The sequence below is a fragment of the Plecotus auritus genome, assembly GCF_963455305.1.
Source record: "Plecotus auritus genome assembly, chromosome: 11".
Lineage (NCBI taxonomy): Eukaryota > Metazoa > Chordata > Mammalia > Chiroptera > Vespertilionidae > Plecotus > Plecotus auritus.
In genome coordinates this window covers 11,542,085-11,564,669 of record NC_137777.1, presented here as the reverse complement: position 1 = coordinate 11,564,669, position 22,585 = coordinate 11,542,085, and the positions used below count along the sequence as shown (strand labels likewise).

The 22,585-nt window shown below is 35.6% G+C and overlaps 1 protein-coding gene across 5 annotated transcripts in view; it reads right to left on the bottom strand.

The window, feature by feature from the left end:
• The window catches only part of MTDH (metadherin), a 59,692-nt gene that overhangs the window by 23,902 nt on the left and 13,205 nt on the right, over window positions 1-22,585 (bottom strand). Inside the window, exons 3-8 of one of the 5 annotated variants that reach the window (XM_080647060.1) lie at window positions 9,478-9,562; window positions 8,529-8,705; window positions 7,074-7,139; window positions 5,173-5,409; window positions 2,725-2,814; window positions 56-154 (exon numbers count right to left, since the gene is read on the bottom strand). In XM_080647060.1, coding sequence (XP_080503186.1) covers window positions 56-154; window positions 2,725-2,814; window positions 5,173-5,409; window positions 7,074-7,139; window positions 8,529-8,705; window positions 9,478-9,562 — 754 coding nt within the window. The remainder of the gene's footprint in view (window positions 1-55; window positions 155-2,724; window positions 2,815-5,172; window positions 5,410-7,073; window positions 7,140-8,528; window positions 8,706-9,477; window positions 9,563-22,585) is intronic. The other 4 variants (XM_080647061.1, XM_080647063.1, XM_080647062.1 and 1 more) reach the window with 4 other exon arrangements.

Here is a 22,585-nt window from a genome sequence, read left to right as displayed (position 1 = left end):
GAAATTAAAACAAACAGAAAAACCCCCCAAACTGATAATTTTTAAAAGGACATACTTAACCCAGACCATTCATCATCGATATAGGGCTGATTACGGCTAACATCCCACTGATAATCAGAAGTGGTAGACTGAGAAACTGGCTCAGCAGTAGATCCTTAAATGAAAACGAATGCAATAAAATTAAAAATGGAATTTTCTAATGATGTTTCATAACAATTTTATACTTTGCATACGGAGACTTAATTTTTTAAAATTTCTCCTAAAAGAAAAAACTCAGACATTATAAGAGTTAAGATAAAGGAAAAGTAGAATTAAGGGTAATTTTAGATTACACATGATAATCATTTGATCCAATTCACTAATAAGAAATATATTTTTCCATTAGATTTTGTCTTTTATAATATAATTCTCCAAACTAGTTATCTATATATTTCAAAAAGTCAAAAAAGTTTTATTGGGGGCACGGGTGCAGGATGGAGGGGGTCAGTGGGGAAATCTGTAACACTTTCAACAATAAAGATAAATTAAAAAAAAGTTTTATCTCTCTTCTTAATTAAAAATGATCAAGCACAAAAGAAATCCTGGATGTTTCAGGGTAGTCTATATCCTTAGAACCCTGAAGGAGAGAACTAGAAAATGTCTGAGTTTGCTAGAACCTTTTGCCTAAGGAAATGTTAAAGAAGAAAGAGAGAGATGATTATTCTAGAGAGTTAAGGCAGTGAGAAGCCAAAGAGATAAGAGTTATGCTGGTGGTTTAGAGAACAAATTAAATTCAGGTGCATTTAATGAAAAGAGAATACAGTTGACTCTTGAATAATATGGGTTTGAATGGCGTGGGTCCACTTATTCACAATTTTTTTTTTCAGTAAAATTTTTGTAAATACTTTCTCTTCCTTATGATTTTCGCAACAGTTTTCTATTCTCTAGCTTACTTTATTGTAAGACTACAGTACATAATATATATAAAACATACAAAATACGTGTTAACACATTGTTTATGTTTTCAGTAAGGCTTCCGGTCAACAGTTGCCTATCAGTAGTCAAGTTTTGGGGGAGTCAAGTTACATGCGTATTTTCAACTGTGCAGGGGTGTGTGTGTTGGGGTGTCAGTGTTCCTAACTCCTGCATTGTTCAAGGGTCAGCTATATTCTAAGTGTTTTCTGTTTTTACTTTTCTTTTTTTGAGTGGAGAAGAAGTGTGGGGGGTGTCATATAGTCTTTTAGGAATCTGATACAGCTGTGGTAGACTACTGTCCAGAACTTACACAAAAAATTGCATATAGTTTTAGGGACATATAAATTCATGGGTACCAGGTCAAAACACCCTGCTCTACAGCCATAAATTCATTTCAGAATACTAATGTTCTTCATCCAGGATATATAAACCCCAGGCCTTCTGAATAAGAATCTCTGTATGTATCAGAATCCTTAGGTGACTCTGATATTCACTTTGGATTCAGAGCCACTGATATAAAGAATTGGTTAAGAAAAATACCTGTTAGTATAAAAGATATAATCACTTCCTCTGATCAAAGTCTTTACTACCAAATTTTACTAGCATTCCACTAATATAACTGCTTGATATGCTCAAAATAGTTATATATTTTTACGTAAATTTTAACAGAGTAACACTATAAAATTCATATATAATTAGCACATGTACTACTTAGAGGCGCTATAGTAACACTGTTGCTATTTCTTTAGCAGCCCATGCTACTTTCTCTGAATATATGAAGGGAGTAGCAGCTATATTGTACAAAGTCACCAAATGAAGGAAGCAATTAACTTGTACCTCTGAAAATAAAATGTATTCTGAGACCAAGAATTGGCAAACTATTACCCATAGTCCAAATCCAGCCACTCCTTCTTTTGTATACCCTATAAGCTAAGAATAGTATCAGATTTCTAGGTGGTTGGGGAAAAAAAAAATCAAAAGAATATTTCAGAACCAGACACTCCTCTGTTTATGTATCATTTCTGGCTGCTTTCCTGTTATAGTGATAGAATTCAGTAGTTGCAACAGAGATAGTATGGCTCACAAAGCCTCAAACATTTACTATTGGGCTCTCTACAGAAAATGTTTGTTGACCCCTTTTCTAGACTAGTGACTCCAGACACTGTGGAACCACATAATTAGTACACTAGGTCCATGAATTCCAACATCAACCAAGCATTACAAACTAAACGTCTCCCATGTTTAAGTAATATTTGTTAGGTACTTATAGCTTCTACATGATTAATAAAAGGCATATCCATTTAAGTTATGCTGAATTTTTAGAAGTTTACTAGCAATAATATACTTTCTAATCCAATATATACTCAAGTAGAGTGATTATGTGAGGGCCCATATAATCTGAAAAGCTTCACTATAAACTTATGATAAATAAGGGAAAATAGAAACAAAATGCCAATTACAAGTATGGCAGGAGTACCCTAGTAACAGCAGAGTATCTTGACCCTGAAAGGAAGGCCTTCCATTTGTACTTGTCTGTGTGCCAAAGCACTTCCAGTTATGTTAAGCCACAGAATCTTATGTCCACTGCAGAAAGGAACTCAGTCACTTGCAGATTAAGAACTTAGGTCTTTCTTCCCCTTTTACTAAGGCCTCTGTCAGTGATATTATATATTATTATATTGATAGCAATACTTAACACTATTTTTCAAATAGCAAGAGCTAAATTAAACAAATTTTTTGTTAACTAAATGAAAGACTGTTTTCACATACCAGGAACAGCAGAGTTAAGTGTGAGAGATGCAAAAGAAGCAGAATTCTGTTCAGAGGTATTCATTCCCCTATCCACACTAGACCAAGCAGCTGTTAAAATAAAGAACGTCACTTGGAATCTTCGATTTGCAATGAAACTTGAAAGATTTGTACAGATTTAAAACTATGTTATCAATATTATATAACCTTAGAAATTAGAACCACTTAATATAGCAATTGCTACTATTTAGTGAATGTTTATTATGTACTGGCTCTTTACACCAACCACTTTTAATCTTTAGGGCAAACTTGCTAGCAAAGTTTAAGAGTAGTTAAGTAACTTGCTGACAGCTAGAAAACAGCTGAGCCAAGACTGGAACTTAGGCTGATTTCCAAAGCCTATTATGCTCTTTCTACCATTGCAAACTACCTTATTATCTACCACAATTAAGCTACGACTTTGGGCCAGGCACTGAACTTTATACTTGACATTCATTTATCAAATCCTCACAAGTACTTAAATATGAGGTTCATACAGGAGGTTAAATAAACTACCCTAATTTCCACAAAAGCCAGTGGGAGAATAGGGATTCATACCAAATTGATCTATTTGAAGTAATCCATGCTTATTCCACTACACCATGCTATCTTCTCAACATTTCCAAGAGATTTCTTACTTCTATGTGAATATTTTAAGGAGCATATACATCTATGATGTCAGACACTCCTGAGCAAACCTAATTTCACAGTTCTCTTTCAACAAAGGTCCTAATCCATCTAAGCAGGAACTCTAATCTGCTGCTTAATTTCATCTGTAACAACATTAAGCAAATACCACCTAATTTATGTCCTAATTATGAAAATGCCACATAGCTTTTATAAGTAAGTTGCAAATAGGTCACAGTTCTTAACATTACTTGATAAAACTTGACCATTGGTTGCTTTACAGCATAGAAATTTATGCTTTCTTCACTGCTGAAATTAGCTGGGAATTTAGGGATTGTTTCTCCTTCCAAATTTTGGTATTCCTACAATTTTTGGATATTGTAGAGGGAGGAGGGGAGAGCAAGCTTAAGAACAGTATTAGTAAATGACCTGAAGTTTGCTTCTTGGAGACATTAGTCAACATGAGTCTTTCTAAGCTTAAAAGTGATGGGAAAAGCAAATAACATAGGAAGAAGCGATTTTTTTCTACTTAAACTAAACTAAAAGGAATATACTAACAAAAATTATCTGGCAAGCACAACAGAAAAAAATATCTTTGATGCACAGAAATTACAACTTAATAAAAAAACCACTAAGAAGCAAAGAACATGAATAGAAATTCATAAAAGAAATAGACATGATCAAGAAAGTTGTGAAAATATGTAATACTTTTAACAATAAAGATTTAATAAAAAAAGTTGTGAAAAATATTCAGCCTCATTAATAATTTAAAAAAATTAACCCAAAAACAATGTATGTTGTTTTTGCTTATCAATTAGGAAAGATTTTTAGAAATAAGAATACCCAACCTTAGCCAGCATATGACAAATGGCACTCATACTGGTACTGATATATAAATTAGAACTCTCTTAGAAAATACATTGATATATGTCATGTAGCATTATAAACATTCATATTATTCCCTTTAATATAATATCACTCCCAAGAATCTATCCTAAATAAATAATACCAAAACAAATATATTCAATGCAATTTTATAATGATTAAAAAAATAGAAAAATTATTTCTCTAATAACATGAAAGTATTTAGCAACTTATGCTATGCTTATACAATGTATTACAGGGCCATTAAATAAAAACACAAAATGGGAAATGTTTATGTAACAATGTTAAGTAGAAGGTGGGAACATAAAAATGCCTATCTGATTTGGATTATGTAAAAGAAAAATTGTACATGGCGGGGAGGGGGCAAGGGAAGGCCATAAAATACACAAAAGCACAGTGGTTGGCATTGGGTGGTGTAGTAACACTGAGTTTTTTCTTCTTTCTGCAGTTTTCCGTATTAAACATGCATTTCTTTTCATACTACACCCACCCACCCCTGAAATTAAGTTGCTTTTAATTTGATGGCTCTCAACAGAAAAAAGCTAAACTACTGATCTTTGTCTTTAAAACCCAGGGGAAAAATTAGTTACAAAGAGGCATTAAACTATTGAAATTAATAAAAAAGACTGGTCACACATTACACTTATTACATCACTAAAAATATAATTATACCAGTTAGCTACATGGGTAATCAAATGTGATAAAGAATGTGAAAGCACTAGTCAAGAGCAAATAATAAATGCTATTACTTACTTAGTTTGCTCCATAAGAAGGACCTGAGATGAGTTAATTATTGCTATTATTTCTGTATGGTATTACTAATTTTTATACTCATGGATCTTTTTTCATTCCTGGGAAATTCACAATGTACCAGATAAACAATTTTAAATGAATTTAAAAATTTCTAACATTTCTTACCAATGCCAGAAAAAATCGAACGGTCACTCCAACTCCTTCCCCAGTCTTTTCCATTCGCATTAGCATCTCCGGTGTCTTGACCCCAAGCAGATGGCTCAGTTTTCCTCTTGCCTGCAGAAGCAGGTGAAACAGAATTCCACTTCTCCTCCCCTGCACTTATCTGTGAGGAGAGTTTTATAGACTTTTCATTCCATCCTCCTCCATTTACAGTGAGGTTTTCATTCAATCCTGAAGAAACTTAAAGAAAGAAAATAAAGATTAAAAACTGGTACATGACTCTTTGTTAAAACTGGGATATTTTCAAATTTCTAGGATTGCTCAGTTTATATTTATCACTCATTATTTCCCCATACTGCCCTCTAAATAGCCTGAGCTTAAAAGAAAAAAATAAAGAATTTAAAAAGTGACATGACCAGCATGAATGGCTTTTAATTTAAAAACTAAGGGGAGATTTGGCCTTAATATGTATTCACTAATGTTTTCAACAGCAGAATGACTTGTTCAAAGGAAATGCAACAGAACAAAAAGGAAAACAACATAGTCTAGTCTGTATACTCAGAATACTTACCCACTAAAAATATAAAGACTTCGTCTTAGTTACAGGGTCTTTACTTAAATATTTACATATATACTATGTATAAAGCAGTAATTCTAAAATCATTAAAATCAACTAAAATTTTTCTTTCCTTTTTTTTCCATGCATGAAAGATGTTTACTGCAACATTGTTTATAATATTAGAAATGAAAAGTAACCTCACATTACATCCAGCCTGCTTCTAGACCTTTTTGTTATGTGAAAATTTTCTTAAAAGTAGACATTGGAGCCCTAGCTGGTTTGGCTCAGTAAATAGAACGTCAGCCTGAGGACTGAAGGGTCCCAAGTTCGATTCCAGTCAAGGGCACATGCCCAGGTAACAGCCAATCAATAACTTTCTTTCATCGTTGATGCTTCTATTTCTACCTCTTTCTCCCTCTCCCTTCCTCTCTAAAATCAATAAAAATATATATATTTTAAAAAGTAGACACTGGAGCCTCAGCCCAGACAAATTAAAATCAGAATCTCTGGGGGTGGAACCCAGACGTCAGTATGTATGTACATATGTATTTGTATACAGTTACATGTGCTTATGTGTCTGTATGTATATATAAATGCTCATAGGTGTGTGTGTGTGTGAGTGTGTGCATATAAAAGTCCATGTTCCTTTTTATCTACATGATTGCTGTTTTTCTAAGCTTCCTAGATGATTTTAATGTGTAGTCAGGACTCAGGACCATGGGAAAGAAGAAAGCTGACAGTGTTAAGAACAAGCCTAAAATGAGAAGGTGCCTTTTCATTTCTGAATTTAAGTTGTACTATAACACTTTAGTTTTTAAGTAAGGTATATCACCAATTTAATTCAATATTTATCATAAAACAAGTAAATAAAGTATGTTTTCTATTTGTGAAGCACTGTATAATTTAGACTATACTTATTGTGAAATACTTGATAGTGTTAAGGAAGCAGTTTCAAAGGTTATAGGTATTAAGGATTTTTTCGTAATAAAGAGTGGAAAAGCCTTTATATGCCTATATTAAACCCAAGTCCAAGAAAATCCTTCTTTTCTCCACTGGCTTAAATGAGGCAAGCAAGAATCAAAACTGCATATAAACTGTTATTAAAAGAATGTTTTCACATATGGAGGAGAGGGGGAAACAACTAGAACATACCAAATACTATTAGAAATGGGAGTGATTTTACTTTTTATCTCTTTTCCAAAATCTCTAGACTGTGATTATGTTACTTTAGTAATTAAAAACCATTAAGCCCCCTTTCCCTTTCTGTGTCATTCATGTGAGGAAAGAGACATGCCTGTAAGTTTCTATTTTGATGGGCCTTTAAGTTACATGTAATTTCTCTCACCCTGATGTGTAGGATCTCCTTTTCCAGACTTAAAGTTGCTAACTTGAACATTTAGATGAGATTCACCTGGTTGAAATAGAAATAAAATTTATTTAATACTAAATAGGCCACTATGCACATTAAGTTAGGAGTAACATACAAATCAGTTTTCTTACTATTTATAATAAATTGTGTCTTTAAGCACTAAATTCTTTCACTGGAAAAGAGCCATTTTTACTCACAATGTAATTTCACATGTCCTTAAGGAATTTAGTTCTTTAGTTACCATATTCTGAGTCAATGAAAATGCCAACAAAGGACCTGGAAAATTTCCCAAGTAAATAGAGCCTGCTCTTATATAATGGTTAATCAAGATTCTTTTAAGTAGGAACTAGAGAACTGGGCTCTGTAATTGAATTCAACTTTGCCACCTCATTTTGCTACCACAATACCAGCTGCCACTTCAACAATCCTGGAAGCAAGCACATCAACTAAAGAACTCTGTCGGTATTTGGGACCAGGACTTAGAAAATGTGGCACGAGGTGAGAATACATGTTTTAACAAACATACAATTTCTCTGACACTAAAAAGCATAATGATCACAATGTATCACAAAACCAGCATGACACAGGATTGTGCTAGCAAGGAAGGCATGCATAAGACAATCGAAAAAGGGTGACCAACAGAAACACTAAAGTATGGCTAATATGTAACAGTTAAAATGGATAAGTAGATGTCATTTCTGTACCAAAGCAATAAATTCCACCAATTCATCAAGCAAAAATGTAAAAAGGGAACAAACCCAAGAAAGTGGTCTTAAGACAAATGTGGGGTGGGGAGGCGGTTAATAAAAAGGTGAAGAAGGTAAGTCAATGCCTTAAAGCAAGCTGAGCAGTATAACTCTGCCGACTGATGTCTCCAGGGTAAAAATGATGGCAATGTAAAGAGCTACCAAGAAGTTATCACTATTAGATAATCTGAACATTGGAGATACTTGGGAAGAACCTCTGAAGTTCTAATCAAACACCTATGGCATTCTCAAATATTTGGGGTGGTGAGAAATCCAGATAGAACCTGCACTGCCAGAACATGCTTGTTTCATCTTGGAGTAAAAGCACCACATGCAGAATGATGACAAATAACTGCATTTAACATATTGTCCACTATAAGAAATGGAGATGTAAGAGAGTTGGGGCAAAGCAATATACACGAGAAAAAAAGAGATAACATCGTTTTCTCATGTGACTCAAGGCAATTTTAATTTAACAGGCCATTCATTAAGCAGTATATAACAAATAACCACTGTTGGTATCAGATAAACCAAGACGTGGTCCACAATGCTCTCACAAAGAAGGGTCTATCAGCACAATGATGTAACTAGTTCAAAATAATCAGATTTTGACGTAATGATATTTTGTGCATTAGATTTAAAGGAGTTGGATTTGATGTATCACTCTTATGTTCCACTAATATACCTTTATTCTTCTTGGAACCAACAGGAAATGATGCAGTTGTAAGTTGCTCGGTGGTAACTGTGATGGTATTTTCTATCCCAGGGATAGTTGAATCCAATGAACCAGAATCAGTCTGTACCTTGTCACGTTTACGTTGCTGTCGTTTTTCTCTGTGACTAATTTTAGTTTCCCAGGCTCCTGACATAGCCCCAGAAAAAAAACGTTATTCAGTAAGGGGAAAACAAAAAGTTGTAGTGTCGTGTTTTGTTTTATTTGTTTGGGGGGGGGGGAGGAAGGGGAATGGAGCAGTGCACACAAGATAGCATAATAAATTTAGATATTAAATATGCTATTTAATAGGAGTGCTGATTATAACAATTTATCCTAAGATTTATCCTAATCTCAATATATTGTTTTAGGCAGCTAATTGTCATTATTTATTCTCATAATTTTTATCAAATCTATTTCCTATGGCTTAGAAAATAATGACACAGAAGTCATCTTGTATATTTTTCTTTTGCTCAATAAAACTGATAGGAGAGTGTTGTACATAACTACTAATAAATGGGCTTATTAGGCGATAACAATAAATGCTCACTCAAAAAATTTGTGCACAGCCTTCTAGGGATAGCATATTTAAGAACAATGAGGGAAAACCTAAACTATATTTCTAGAAAACAAAGACAAAACAAATGGCTTTTTAATTGCTCAAGATATTGAGTTAGATTAGACCTTAAGTTTCAAGGCAGTTCCTTTTAGGAAAAGCACTGTTAGATGCTTAAATAATTTAGATAAAAAAGTGTTTCCTAACAATGTCACAGATCTGTACATTAAGATCTATAGTTATTAAAAAGAAGAGCTAGATACAAGATTAAACAAAACAAACGCAGCTTTGATATAATGCACCTTGGTTAAAAAAAAAAAAAAAGATTAAATTTTTTTTCTATAGTCCTTTCACTTGCTCAAGTACCTTCATCAACTTCCTTCCCATCATGGCGTGAACTGTTTTGCACTGCTTTAGCATCTGACTTTGATTTCTTCTTATTTTTCTTTGACTGAAAGTAAAATAAAATGTTACTTAATATTTCATGTTTTGAAAAGGTAGGAGTCAGTAAAATACATAATAAATGTATGATACTGGCAACCAAAAAAATTAATGTTTGATTTAAAAAATTAACATACTAAAATGGCAATAATACAAGGTTATCATTTATTGAGTAGTTACTAAGTGCTAAGTACTTTATACTACTTTTTTTATTCCTTAAAAAAACTCAATGGAGAAGGTATTATTCCTATTTTAGAGATGATAAAATGAAGACTTAGAGATGTTAAATATAAAAGAGGCTGTTCTGGGTCACATAGTTAGTAAATTGTAGAGTCAAATTTGGAAATAGGTCTATCTGGCTCCAAAGTCTGTGCCCTTAGACATCATGCTATCCTAATTTAAATAATAAATAAATAAAGTGCTATAATTTGGTGTTTTTAGAGCATTAAAATAAAAACCTATTGCTAGTGTTCAGAAGAAAAATGATGTACCGATTAATGGGTTTGGATCTCATAAAGACTGTTGGCATACCCTATGTATAATAAATTGAGTCAATTGTACAAAGTAGGTAATATTTTGTCAGTTTAAAAGCACTGTGCAAATACCTAGAATTTGTATATACAGGGTGGGGCAAAAGTAGGTTTACAGTTGTTCATATGGAAAATCTATCTATATAATAGAGGAATATGCAAATTAGCTGAGACACCATAATGTCATGACCGAACAGCAGGGACCTGAGGCTGCATGGTGCCTGGCCAGAGTGAGTGACCTCAGGCCACGCCCCCTGCCCAGTGGGGCTTGACAGGGACCTCAGGTCACACCCCCCATCCAGTGGGGCTTGACGGGGACCTCAGGCCGTGCCTCCCGCTCAAGCACTGGGCCAGGGCACCTGAGGCTGCGCCCCCAACCCGGCGCCGGGCCGGGGGACCTGAGGCTGTGCGCATTCTCCCCCCAGTTGCCAGAGGGGTTTGACAAGGGTGGGGCCGGCTGGGTCTGGGTCTTCTGCGTTTTTGAAGCGCGTGTGGGTGGTGGGCAGGGACTTGACTCTAGGTCCCAGACTCTGACAGGAGGGAGATTTTCATACATATTTTACTAATTTTGCCGAAACCGGTTTGGCTCAGTGGATAGAGCGTCGGCCTGCGGACTGAAGGGTCCCGGGTTCGGTTCCGGTCAAGGGCATGTACCTTGGTTGCGGGCACATCCCCAGTGGGAGGTGTGCAGGAGGCGGCTGATCGGTGTTTCTCTCTCATCGATGTTTCTAGCTCTCTATCCCTCTCCCTTCCTCTCTGTAAAATATCAATAAAATATATTTAAAAAAAAATAAATAATTTTCTTTCACCTCTGACACTTCTATTATAGAGAAAGGGCAAATAGCAATATTAAAATATTTCCTCTAATTAATTCCCTTTTGATGTGCACAAATTTCATGCACCGGGCCACTAGTATTACAATAATAAAGAATACAAGAAATGAACTGTGTTTTGTGTACTCACAACTGTAAACCTACTTTGCCCCAACCTGTAGTAGATGCTTAATAATTCATTTAAGAAAAAACACACAAGATATGGACATTTTGGAATGGCCTGCCAACTCCCTTCTGCTAATATTTTCTCATTTCAAAAGCTTGCTAATAAACTTCTAAAGCCACAATTTCTATATTTAGATTGTTACCAGAAAATTAATAGTCATAAGTGATGTTATTTATACTTTGTATTCACTCATTTAACTATTTATTGAGATTAACTATTGTTGCACACTATCTTAAAGTTAAGTTTATAACTAAAGAGATTGTATCTTCATAAGTCTTTTTTATGGGTAAGCAGTAAACAGACTGAGTAAGGTAAGAAATGACAGCTAACTGCTTTTTCTATCAATAAACTACTTGCAAATATTCTCAAGTGACATGACCTCTTAAAGGTGATTAAAAATTATCTTTGATAATGGGAGCATATAAAAATTACTAAATTTTGTTTACTATTCCCCATAGTTCATTTGCATTTGTTTGTTTCATTGTATGTTCTTATTATCATTAACATGTATCATGTATAATATCCTGTTTTATCACATCTACCAAACCAGGTTCATATCCACTTTTTAAAAATTCAGAGATCATAAGTTGCATTAACTACCATCATTATCCAATCCAGAACATTTTCATCATCTCAAAAAAGAAACATGACACCCATTAGCAGTCCCTCCCTGCCACCTTTTCCTCAGTGGCACCCACCATGAATCTTCTGACGGTCTCTGATATCCACTCTTAAGTAAAGATAGCAACATTGAGCATTTGTCAATACACAGTCTAGAGTAGTGGTTCCCAACGTGGGCCAATTTGATTTTTAAGGGGGGCAATTTGAGAATGAATTATTAACAGTGAATTTTTTGCATTTCTTATGGTTCTAGGGACCTCAGATACAGTATATAAATATATACCCTATATATTAAAGAGCTAATATGCTAATTAGACTGGACGGTGGAAGGACCTTCTAGAACGACCAGTGGGTGGGTGGGGGAGGGGCCGTGAGGGCCGAGCCCCTTGCATAAATTTCGTGCATCAGGCCTATAGTTGTGACATATTTATGCATTTCAGTTCTCTGTTATATGTTTTGAAACTTTATTTGCTATTTTTTCATATCACTTCATATTATTATTATTTCTTTAACAATTTCTTAGTGATTTCGTCCTCATTACTTTAACTGTCCTTTCATTCTTTTATTATTTTCCTCTTTCATGGATGCCATGTTCTTTGGAAGCTTGTTTAGACCAAGTTGATGGCCTTTTAGGCTTCCTCCACATGAATAGGAGTTCACTTTTTGAATAATAAGAATTACATGTCACAGGTGGGGGGGGGGCATCAGGATTTTAGAGATGCTTAGGTGGGGCATGGCCAAAAAGAAAGATTGGGAACCACTGGTCTAGAGAATGGGTTGGCAGACTTTTTCTATAAAAACAGTAAATATTTTAGGCTTTGTAGACCATATGGTTATACATGTAGCAACCACACAACCCTGCCACTGTAGCATGAAAGTAGCGATGTACAGTATATAACTGAATGGGTATGACTGTGTTCCAATAAAATATTATTAACAAAAATGGACACCTGGCTCGATTTGGAGGGTTGGAGTTTGTCAACCACGGATCTGGAGCAGTACTCTCCAATAGAAATATAATGCATATATGTAATTTAAAATTTTCTAACAGACACGTGTTAAAAAGTGAAGAGAAATAGATAACATTAATTTTAATAATACATTTATCCTAACACATCCAAAGTACTATCATTTTGAAATGTAATCAGTAAAAAAACACACTTATTAAGAGTATGAGCAAGACTGCTTAAATAGCCACATGTGGCAAGTGGCTACCATACTGGACAATGGAAAACTACAGGAACTAACTAAAAGTGGTACCCCATTTTACTGATAAGAAAACTGAGGACATAGAGCAGGGGTGGGCAAACTTTTTGACTCGAGGGCCACAATGGGTTCTTAAACTGGACCGGAGGGCCGGAACAAAAGCATGGATGGAGTGTTTGTGTGAACTAATATAGATTCAAAGTAAAGGGGCGAAGGGGAGAGCAAGAGAACCGGATAGAACAGCCGGATCCGGCCCGCGGGCTGTAGTTTGCCCACGGCTGCCATAGAGACATAAACATTGGCTAAGATCATAGGGTTTATTAAGTGGTAAAACCAGAACTAAAATCCAGTTCTGACTCTAGAGCCTGCTCTTACAAATACTCTGCTATTCTCTTTCTACATTTAACTCCAAATACAAATTTAATCATGCATTAATTATATGATTTGGGGCTAACTCACTCTAAACCCTTTTCCCCAACTGTTATTTGGGACAAAAATTCCTACTAACTTCACATAATAAGCTTCTTTTAAGGATTAAATAGATGTGAAAGCAGATTGTTAGAAAACTATATAAAAAGGAAAAAACTTACATTCACACTGACATATACTGTGATTTGTCACTAAAATATGCAGAAAAACAAAAAATTATCTTTGTTTAGGCTTCAGTCTTATTTGATTTTACTATTATCTTTAAAAGTAGCTAACTAAACAAAATACTCAGAAGAGACTTAAAAACGTATTATTAAAAGCTTTAAATAAACATGCATACATACTACTAATTTGTTCCAGCCATCCAACTGAAGTGAATGTCTTACTTCTGAGCAGCTCTACTACAACTAATACTTTTGAAAGAAAACTGGGCACACACACACTCTTCTGGCTTCCTTGTTACCATAATTCGGCCTCCAGCCCTCAACTCCAATTTGTTGTCAGGCTCCACCAAGAATCTGGGTGGATTACTAAACTAGTCTCTCCTGAATGGTCTCCAGGCAATCAAGATTTATTAAATACCTACTATGTGCCAGACATTGTTTTAGGAACTCAGTATAGAGAACTGAACAAAAGTCCCTACTTACGGAAACTGTGCTATAATCGAATAGGATAAACAGACATGTAAATGAGATATTAGGATAAATTCTTATCCTCAAGGGCTTCCCTCCCAATGCTCATCTCCCAATATATCTATACCAGTCCAATTAGCTAACATTCCCTACCAGCTAAGAGGTCATTAATAATATCCTTATATGACATTTAAGTTCTTCCACAAATTAATCTCAACCTGTAGTCTTTTATTCACACATATAACCATTTGGATCCAACAAGACTGTCACCTGGAAACATGCCTGTCTTTGCCCAAGCTGCACTGACTGTGTATTTCTGTTAAAATAAAGTGCTGTAGCCAGGGTGTAGGGTGATTTTCTTGGCCCCCTGAACCATCTAGTCCTGTACTGATGTTCAACGCACAAAATGATCTGTCTCATTATTTTTCCTTAACCCAGCTTAAGTTCCACCGCATTTGTGTTATCCATGTCACTTTCCCTTTTTCTCACCCCTCATTACATAATCTTGAATCTTTAAATATTTAAAACTGCCATGATTTTTACCATTTGTCACAAACTTCTTGTGACATTCCCAATAGTGTGCAAGTGTTCATTGTTTTCCTAATGATAATGTGAACTTCTTGAAGGAAAGAAAATAAGACATTTCATTATATATATATATATATATATATATTTTTTTTAATCCTCACCTGAGAATATTTTCCCATTGATTTCTTTTTCTTGTAGAGAGAGTGGAAGAGAGAGGGAAAGACAGAAATATCAATGTGAGAGAAACATATCGACTGGTTGCATCCTGCATGTGTCCTGATCAGGGGGGGATCAGGGGGGAGCCTGCAATCAAAGTATGTGCCCTTGACCGGAATCGAACCCAGGACCCTTTGGTCCCCAGGCTGACATTCTATCCACTGAGCCGAACCAATAGGGCTATTATGTTTTCAATATAATCTTTAGTTTGCTTCATTTGAATAGCTCATGATACTGATATACAAAGATGAAGAAGGAAAAAAAACCTATTCTTGAGGAAGTCTGTAGACCATCAGACACAGGGAGGAGCTCAGATGCAGCATGAAGCAAACTACCCTTAACTAAAAACTTCCAACATTATTTGAAATAGATGTCACTTAAAACATTAGAATTGATTAGAAAAATCTGTTTCTAAAGTAAATCTTTTCCTACTGGCTTCTTTTATAATCTCACATTTTGTCTTTTCTCCATCTCATACACACAATATAGGTATTACAAAAAATTTACACTATAATAGTCTCATTAGAAGAAATCTGTCAGTGTTTCATGTTAAATATATATGTATGTATGAAAATAAATAAATAAATAAATAAATAATAAATAAATAATAAATAAATAAATAAAGTACTTCTGAGAGACGAATGAGTGTATAGATGTAGATGTGAACAAAACCAACTCCATATCTGTGTCCTGGATTTCATTTCCTTTTTAAGTTTCATGCTGTGACCTCTGACTAATTCCATTGTTCTTAACAAGCAGCATATCAAAGCCTTTTAGTTGATGATTATCTGTGTTCCTTAAAATGTAGCCATAAATATTTTGATTAGCAACAGCCAGAATCGCATGACAACTGAGATAAATATCAAACTGGTAACAGTATCAAGTTTAAGCAATCATCCATCACAAGGCTACCAGGAGGTATGGCCCCTTTGTCTTTTCAATCATGAGAACATGAATTATACTATAAAAAAAGGACTGTACAGGGTTTGGTAGTGAAGAATAATTTGTGCAAAACTGCTGGGACATCTGTTCACTTTGGCCCAATCTTCCCCTATTAAATTACCCTAAAATAAATTCTGGTATATTCTATGGAGTTGTTGACTTCATCTTAAGCAAAAGTAGAATTATATTCCCATTTCAAAAATCTTCCTTGATGATTTCAATTTTGGGTAACCAATGTGTAATTAGACCTGTTTAAATCAGGGTTGGGCAACATCCAGCCCGTGGGCCGTAAAAGGTGTAAGACCCTTGAAATCATTTGGTCTGGTCCTGCCAAGGCATTAGGGGTGAATTAATTAAATGTTTTATCAAATATAGCAGGCTAATTTTTAAGTTGATAATTTTGTATGGCCCTTGAATGTTGTTATAAATATCCAAATGGCCCTTGGCAGAACAAAGGTTCTCCACCCCCTGTTTAAATCATCTTAACCTCATGATGATGTGGCTGACAGGGTTCTTGTAGGAATACTAATGCCTACTCTTTTTCTAGTTGTTTACTTGCATTATTATCATCTGCAATCTGTAGCTTCTTGGTAGACCGTTTACTAAAAGTTTAAACTGGGTAATACAATCAATTAACCCATGGAATGGAGCACACATATGTTGCAATCTGTCAGAATATGCTATAAGCAAAGAACCAATGAGTACTTTTTTAACTGTAACTCCATTCTTCTCGGAATCCCTCCCATATAGTGTCTTACTACCCCATCTAACATCCCAAGTGAGGGTGTTGATGACTAGTCACATATGAGTAAAGCTTACTTTGCTTTTTCAATATAAAACTAAGTACACATAGAAAGTCTTATTCCCCCCCCCCCCCCTTCATCCCAATGGATCTTCCTATACACTCCATTTTGGAGACCAGGGTCCTAAAAGCACATGCTAAAGTAGTTCTAAGACAAAGAGTAATTTGTTCTCAAATTCACAGAACTTAAAATATCACAAAATTTTAAGCTGGTCATCAAAGAAAACACACAAAAATGACTTCCATAATTAAGCTCATCCTTTACCTTTAGCTTCTTAACATGAATGAATATTCCTAAGACTAGACAATACTCAAAATGGAAGTATTATCACTTATTAGAGTGGCAAAAGATATATGTTGGCAGCAAAAGTAGATCTACTCAAATGGCTAACTGCTCTCTTAGTAGATTTTGCTATTTTAAACAATGGCAAAGAATACAGAAAGGCTGGGCAGTGCCCAATTCATGCTGAAAAGATCAACGTAGGGAGTATGACCTAATTATTTGTATAGCATCAAAGCTATCACAAAAGGGATACTGTACAAATTTCAAGTGACATTTTATTTTGCAATTAGCTACTTAACACACCAGGTAAATAGGTTCTGAATGTAGTCCTTAGTCAATTTATTAATTCTCTATTCTGGAAAGTACTTGTCCTTAATTTTTGGTGAACTGACATCTATAATATTTATAGCTTTATACTCACCTAAAGTCTCTGCTGATAAAGTCAGGAGTAATAAAGGAAGTGGAACATGAGAAAATAGGAATGCTGAGTATTTTCTAAAAGTTAGAAATGAATGATGATGATGCTTTGGTCTGCAGGCTAGTGGCTGGTGTATAATGTTTTTCACTAACTAACTCACAGCAAAACGGTTCTGTTTTCTGAAATTATTATTCTTTCTATTTTCATTGTGTCAAAATTATTCTTTTTATTTTGAACATTTAGCAACTGCCACTTGAAAAGCCTGAAAACCATTGCTTCAGAATTAATTTCATCCACTTTCTGCTTCAAAAATATGCCAAGTCCCTATTTTATATTGCTCCACATTTTGGCACTACTTGTTTTCCTCACTTGTCTCAAACACATAGATGAGTTGGGCATGGTTAAATGGCAAAAAATAGATGGTTCAAGGGGTATACAATTTCGATTTCTCTACTCTGTCTATACCAGTAATTCTTAATCCTAGTAATCTGGTGACACAATGTCAGGATAAGATTAATTATGAAATGCATCACAAATCTTGCCCTTGCTGGTTTGGTTCAGTGGATAGAGCATCGACCTGCAGACTGAATGGTCCCGGGTTTGATTCCGGTTAAGGGCACGTACCTCTTTGCAGGCTTGATCCCCAGGGGCGCATGTGGGAGACAACCGATTGATGTATCTCTCTCACATTCATGTTTCTCTCTCTGTTTCTGCCCCCACTTCCACCTTCTCTAAAAATCAATGGAAAAATATCTTTGGGTGAGGAGGATTAACAAAAACAAACAAAAAAAAAGGCATCACAAATTTTTTTAAAAGCACAATGGTTTGCAACTGATTATCCCCTTTGGGAAGGGATATAATTTAAACTATAGTCAAGATTATTGTACTCGCCCTAACTGGTTTGCTCAGTGGATAGAGCGTTGGCCTGTGGACTCAAGGGTCCCAGGTTCGGTCCTGGTCAAGAGCATGTACCTTGGTTGCGGGCACATACCCAGTAGGGAGTGTGCAGGAGGCAGCTGATCAATGTTTCTTTCCCATTGATGTTTCTAACTCTCTATCCCTCTCCCATCCTCTCTGTAAAAAATCAATAAAATATATTTTAAAAAAAAAGATTATTGTACTCACTACTATTCTGATACATTTTCCTGAATGGAAATAAAAAGAATTGCAGCCCGGCCAGTGTGGGTCAGTGGTTGAGTGTCGATCCATGAACCAAGAGGTCACACATTCAATTCCCGGTCAGGGCACATGCAGGGTTTCGGGCTCAATCCCCAGTAGGGGGTGTGTAGGAGGCAGCCAATCGATGATGTTTCTCTTTCATTGATGTTTCTATCTTTCTATTCCTTTCCCATCCTATCTCTAAAAGAAAAAAAATCAATAAAAAATACATTAAATACACACACACACGAGTACAATTGCAGGTGCAGGTAAATGCCCACAACTGTCACTTTTTTACCTCTTTTTCCTTACCCTGGTTAGTTATTTTCTTCCACAGCACTAATCACCATCTGACAGTAGAGAATATATTTGCTTGTTTTTTAGCTGTTTGCCCCACTAGATTTCATGAGATTAGGGACTCCTTTTTCAGCCATTTTATCCTGTTTAGCTGTTATATTCCTACTGCCTAGAATAGTATCTTGCACATAGAAGGCATTAGATTAATATTTGGTTAATCAATGAGAGCCTAAAACTACACTGTATTACATATAGCCCTGTCTGTCCAACTCTCACTGTCTCCCCAAATAAAACCTCTGAGCTATTACATTTGTATACCTGATCCAACATCCAAGCCATTAAATTACTTAAATGTTTGGTGTGAGCTCCTAAGTTATGGTACACCACACATGTTATGATATCAACTCACAATCTTAAAAAATTTACAAGAAACTTTCCTTAGGAACTCCTTTTATCTAGCCCTGAACACATTACTATATATGGTTCTCATCTTTTCAAAAGCCTAATAAATTAATTCCACTTGGAGATCCCTTCTTGCCTAATCTTTGCATGTTTAAAACCAAATTCACTGTATTTCAATCCCCTCTTGCCACTTGCTGCCTGATACAACCATTGTTGGTCTAGAGCAGAAGTTCTGGTTCTGGTCTCAGTTTTGCTATTTGTTAGGAGTTTAGACAAAAAAGTTTAGGGATAGAAATAAGGTTTCTTTGGTAAGGTATTCCTTCCTTTATATAATGCTACGTTGTTTACCTTAAAGGAGACCTTGAACATTAATTCCTTGGGTGTATAACTAAGAAATCACAAAGCTATAGACTGTGTCACAAGGAGCCCAAGAAGCCAAGAGTCCAAGACCTAGAGAACCAGACCACACCAAAGCACTCCAGATAACGTAACATTTCAATGAATCCAAAAGACTTTATTAGGAATTTAAAACAGGGATTCAGCAAAAAGGGGCCAGGTAGTTAATATTTCAGGCTTTTCAGACTATAAGGCCTCTCGACCACACAATTTTGCTGTTGTAGTGCTAAAGTAGCCACAGTGTGGCTGTATTCTCCACACTTTCAAAAATAGGCAGAGAGCTGTAAAAAGAAAATTTTACCCTTTGTGACAGCATGGATGGATCTGTAGAGTATTATGCTAAGTGAAATAAACCAGTCAGAGAAAGACAAGTACCACATGATTTCACTCATACATGAAATTTAATGAACAAACTGAACTACCAAGCGAAATAGAGATAGCTAGACTCATTGATAGAGAGCAGGTAGACAGCTCTGGTGGGGATAGAGGTGGTGTTGGGGTGTGTGTGGAGGGATTGAGAAAAAAAAAAAAAAGAGAGAGAGAACTCATAGACAACAGTGTGGTGATTGTGGGTAGAGGGGGTGGGCGGAGGAGGAAGAGGGCAGAGAGGGGATACATGGTGATGGGAAAAATAAAGTAAAATAAAATAAAAATAGACAAGAGAGCCAGAATGGCCAGCAGATCATGGTTCATCAATCTCTGATTTTAAAACTACAGTTTCTGGACTGTAATATGGAAGGTCCAATACAAACGTATATAAGCTCTCTGAATGTAGGTATTCTCTATTTTGCTAAGAGCTGCTATCATTTATGCTTAACATCTTTGCTGCCTCAATAATTTTGTCTTTGGTCTTCTAAATAATGATCATTCCTAGAGCAGTGGTTCTCAGATTTCTTGGTCATAGGATACTCTTAAAATGTATTGAGGATATCAAAGAGCCTTTGTTTATAACTACTGACTCTACCATATTATAAACTAAAAAATTTAGATAGGTATTAATTTATTTCAAAATAATGGTTACATATTGTATGGTTATACATAAACAATTATATTTTTCAAACAAAAAACATTTTAGCGAGAAGAGTGGCATGTTTTACATTTGCAATTATCTTTTTTTTTTTTTAGTGTATTTTTATTGATTTCAGAGAGGAAGGGAGAGAGGTAGAAACATCAATGATGAGAAAGAATCATTGATTGGCTGCCTCCTGCATGCCCCCTACTGGGGATCGAGCCTGTAACCTGAGCATGTGCCCTTGACTGGAATCAAACCCAGGACCCTTCAGTCCGCAGGCTGACGTTCTTTCTATCCACTGAGCCAAACCAGCTAGGGCTGCAATCATCTTTAGTGTCTGGCTTCATAAGAGACAGCTGGATTCACATATCTGCTTTGCATTCAATTTACAGATGTTATTTGATTGAAGCACATGAACAAAATCTGGCTACACAGGATATGGAAGTAACCCAAGTGCCCATCAATAGATGAGTAAATAAAACATCAATGAGGAAAAAATAAAGTAAAATAAAATAAAAACAGACAAGAGAGCCAGAATGGCCAGCAGATCATGGTTCATCAATCTCTGATTTTAAAACTACAGATTTTAAAACTAAGTAATATTCCATTGCAATATATGTGGTACATATATTGCAATGGAATATTACTTAGCCATAAAAAATTATGAAATCTTACCATTTATGACAGCATGGATGGACCTAGAGGGTATTATGTTAAGTGAAATAAGTCAGTTAGAGAAAGACAAATACCATATGATTTCACTTATATATGGAATCTAAAGTACAAAATTAATAAAATTCAAACAGACTCATAGATATAGAGAACAGACTGATGGTTGCCAGAAGGAAGGAGTTGAGGGATTGGGTGAAAAAAGTGAAGGGAATAAGTAGTACAAATTGGTAGTTACAAAATAGTCATGGGGATGTAAAGTACAACATAGGAAAAGTAGTCTATAACAATGTAATAACTATGTATGATGCCAGGTGGTATTGGAAATATTGAGGGGAACACTCTATAAAGTATATGTTTGTCTACATGAAACTAATCTATACTTATAATAGGGTAATATGCAAATTGGTCAGGATGCTGTCACATAATGACCGAACAACAGGAGGGCGGGGCAGCGAGCTACAAGTGGCAGAGAGCTACAGGAGGGCGGCGAGCTACGTGCAGCGGAGAGCTACTCGTACACGGATTCGTGCGCAGGGCCACTAGTCTATATATATAAAAGGCCAATAGCAAAGTGTCCCCTCAGGAGTTCGACCAGGAGACTGGGTGTTCGACTGCTCACTATGATGTGTGCTGACTCTCAGGGGGCGACATGGAACGAAGGAAGGCCCTGGCCAACAGCTGGGAAAGGAAGGCCCCCTGACTGACCCTGATCGCCGACCAGGCCTAGGGACCCTATCCGTGCACGAAATTTCATGCACTGGGCCTCTAGTACAAAATATTATTGAACGTAAACTGTACCTGAAAAATTAAAGACAACAACACAAAAACACAAAAAAACTGGCTACATACATATAAATGTGTAATTGGAAAATGGAGGAGTATTTGAATAGTTTTTTCAGATAATTATGATATTATTTGACATTACAAAGATTAGTGGTTGCCAGGAGCTGGGGCTAAGGAGAAAAGAAGGGAAAATGGGGAGCCATAGCAAATGAAGACGATTTCTTTCTGGGAAGAGGAAAATGTTAAAAAATTAGAGATTGTGGTGATAGCTGTACAACTCTGCAAATACACTAAAATTGTACACTTAAAAAGTAAAATTTCCTACCATAAAATATCTAAAAATAAAGGTGTTTAACAAAAAGAAAAAGAACCAATGTGTTTAGAGCTTAAAGAGGGCAAGAGGTAAACAAAGAAATCTGAACCACAGGCAAGGCCTTTAGGTTATGGTCAGATTGTGGTGTAAAAGCAATAGGAAGTCATGAAGGATTTTAGGTTGAAAAAGAACAAAATATTACACCAAAACCTGTCAGTTGGTAGTTTCTTAAAAATTGTTACAATATGGAATCTGAGACTGCATCAACGAACTTTCCATACTCTATTACATTAATATCCATTGGTCTATCTTGCACTTTGAATGAATCTTTTACACTTGATTTTGTAATATGCAAGCATTGGTCATTTGGAAAATATTGGTTCACTAAGTATAT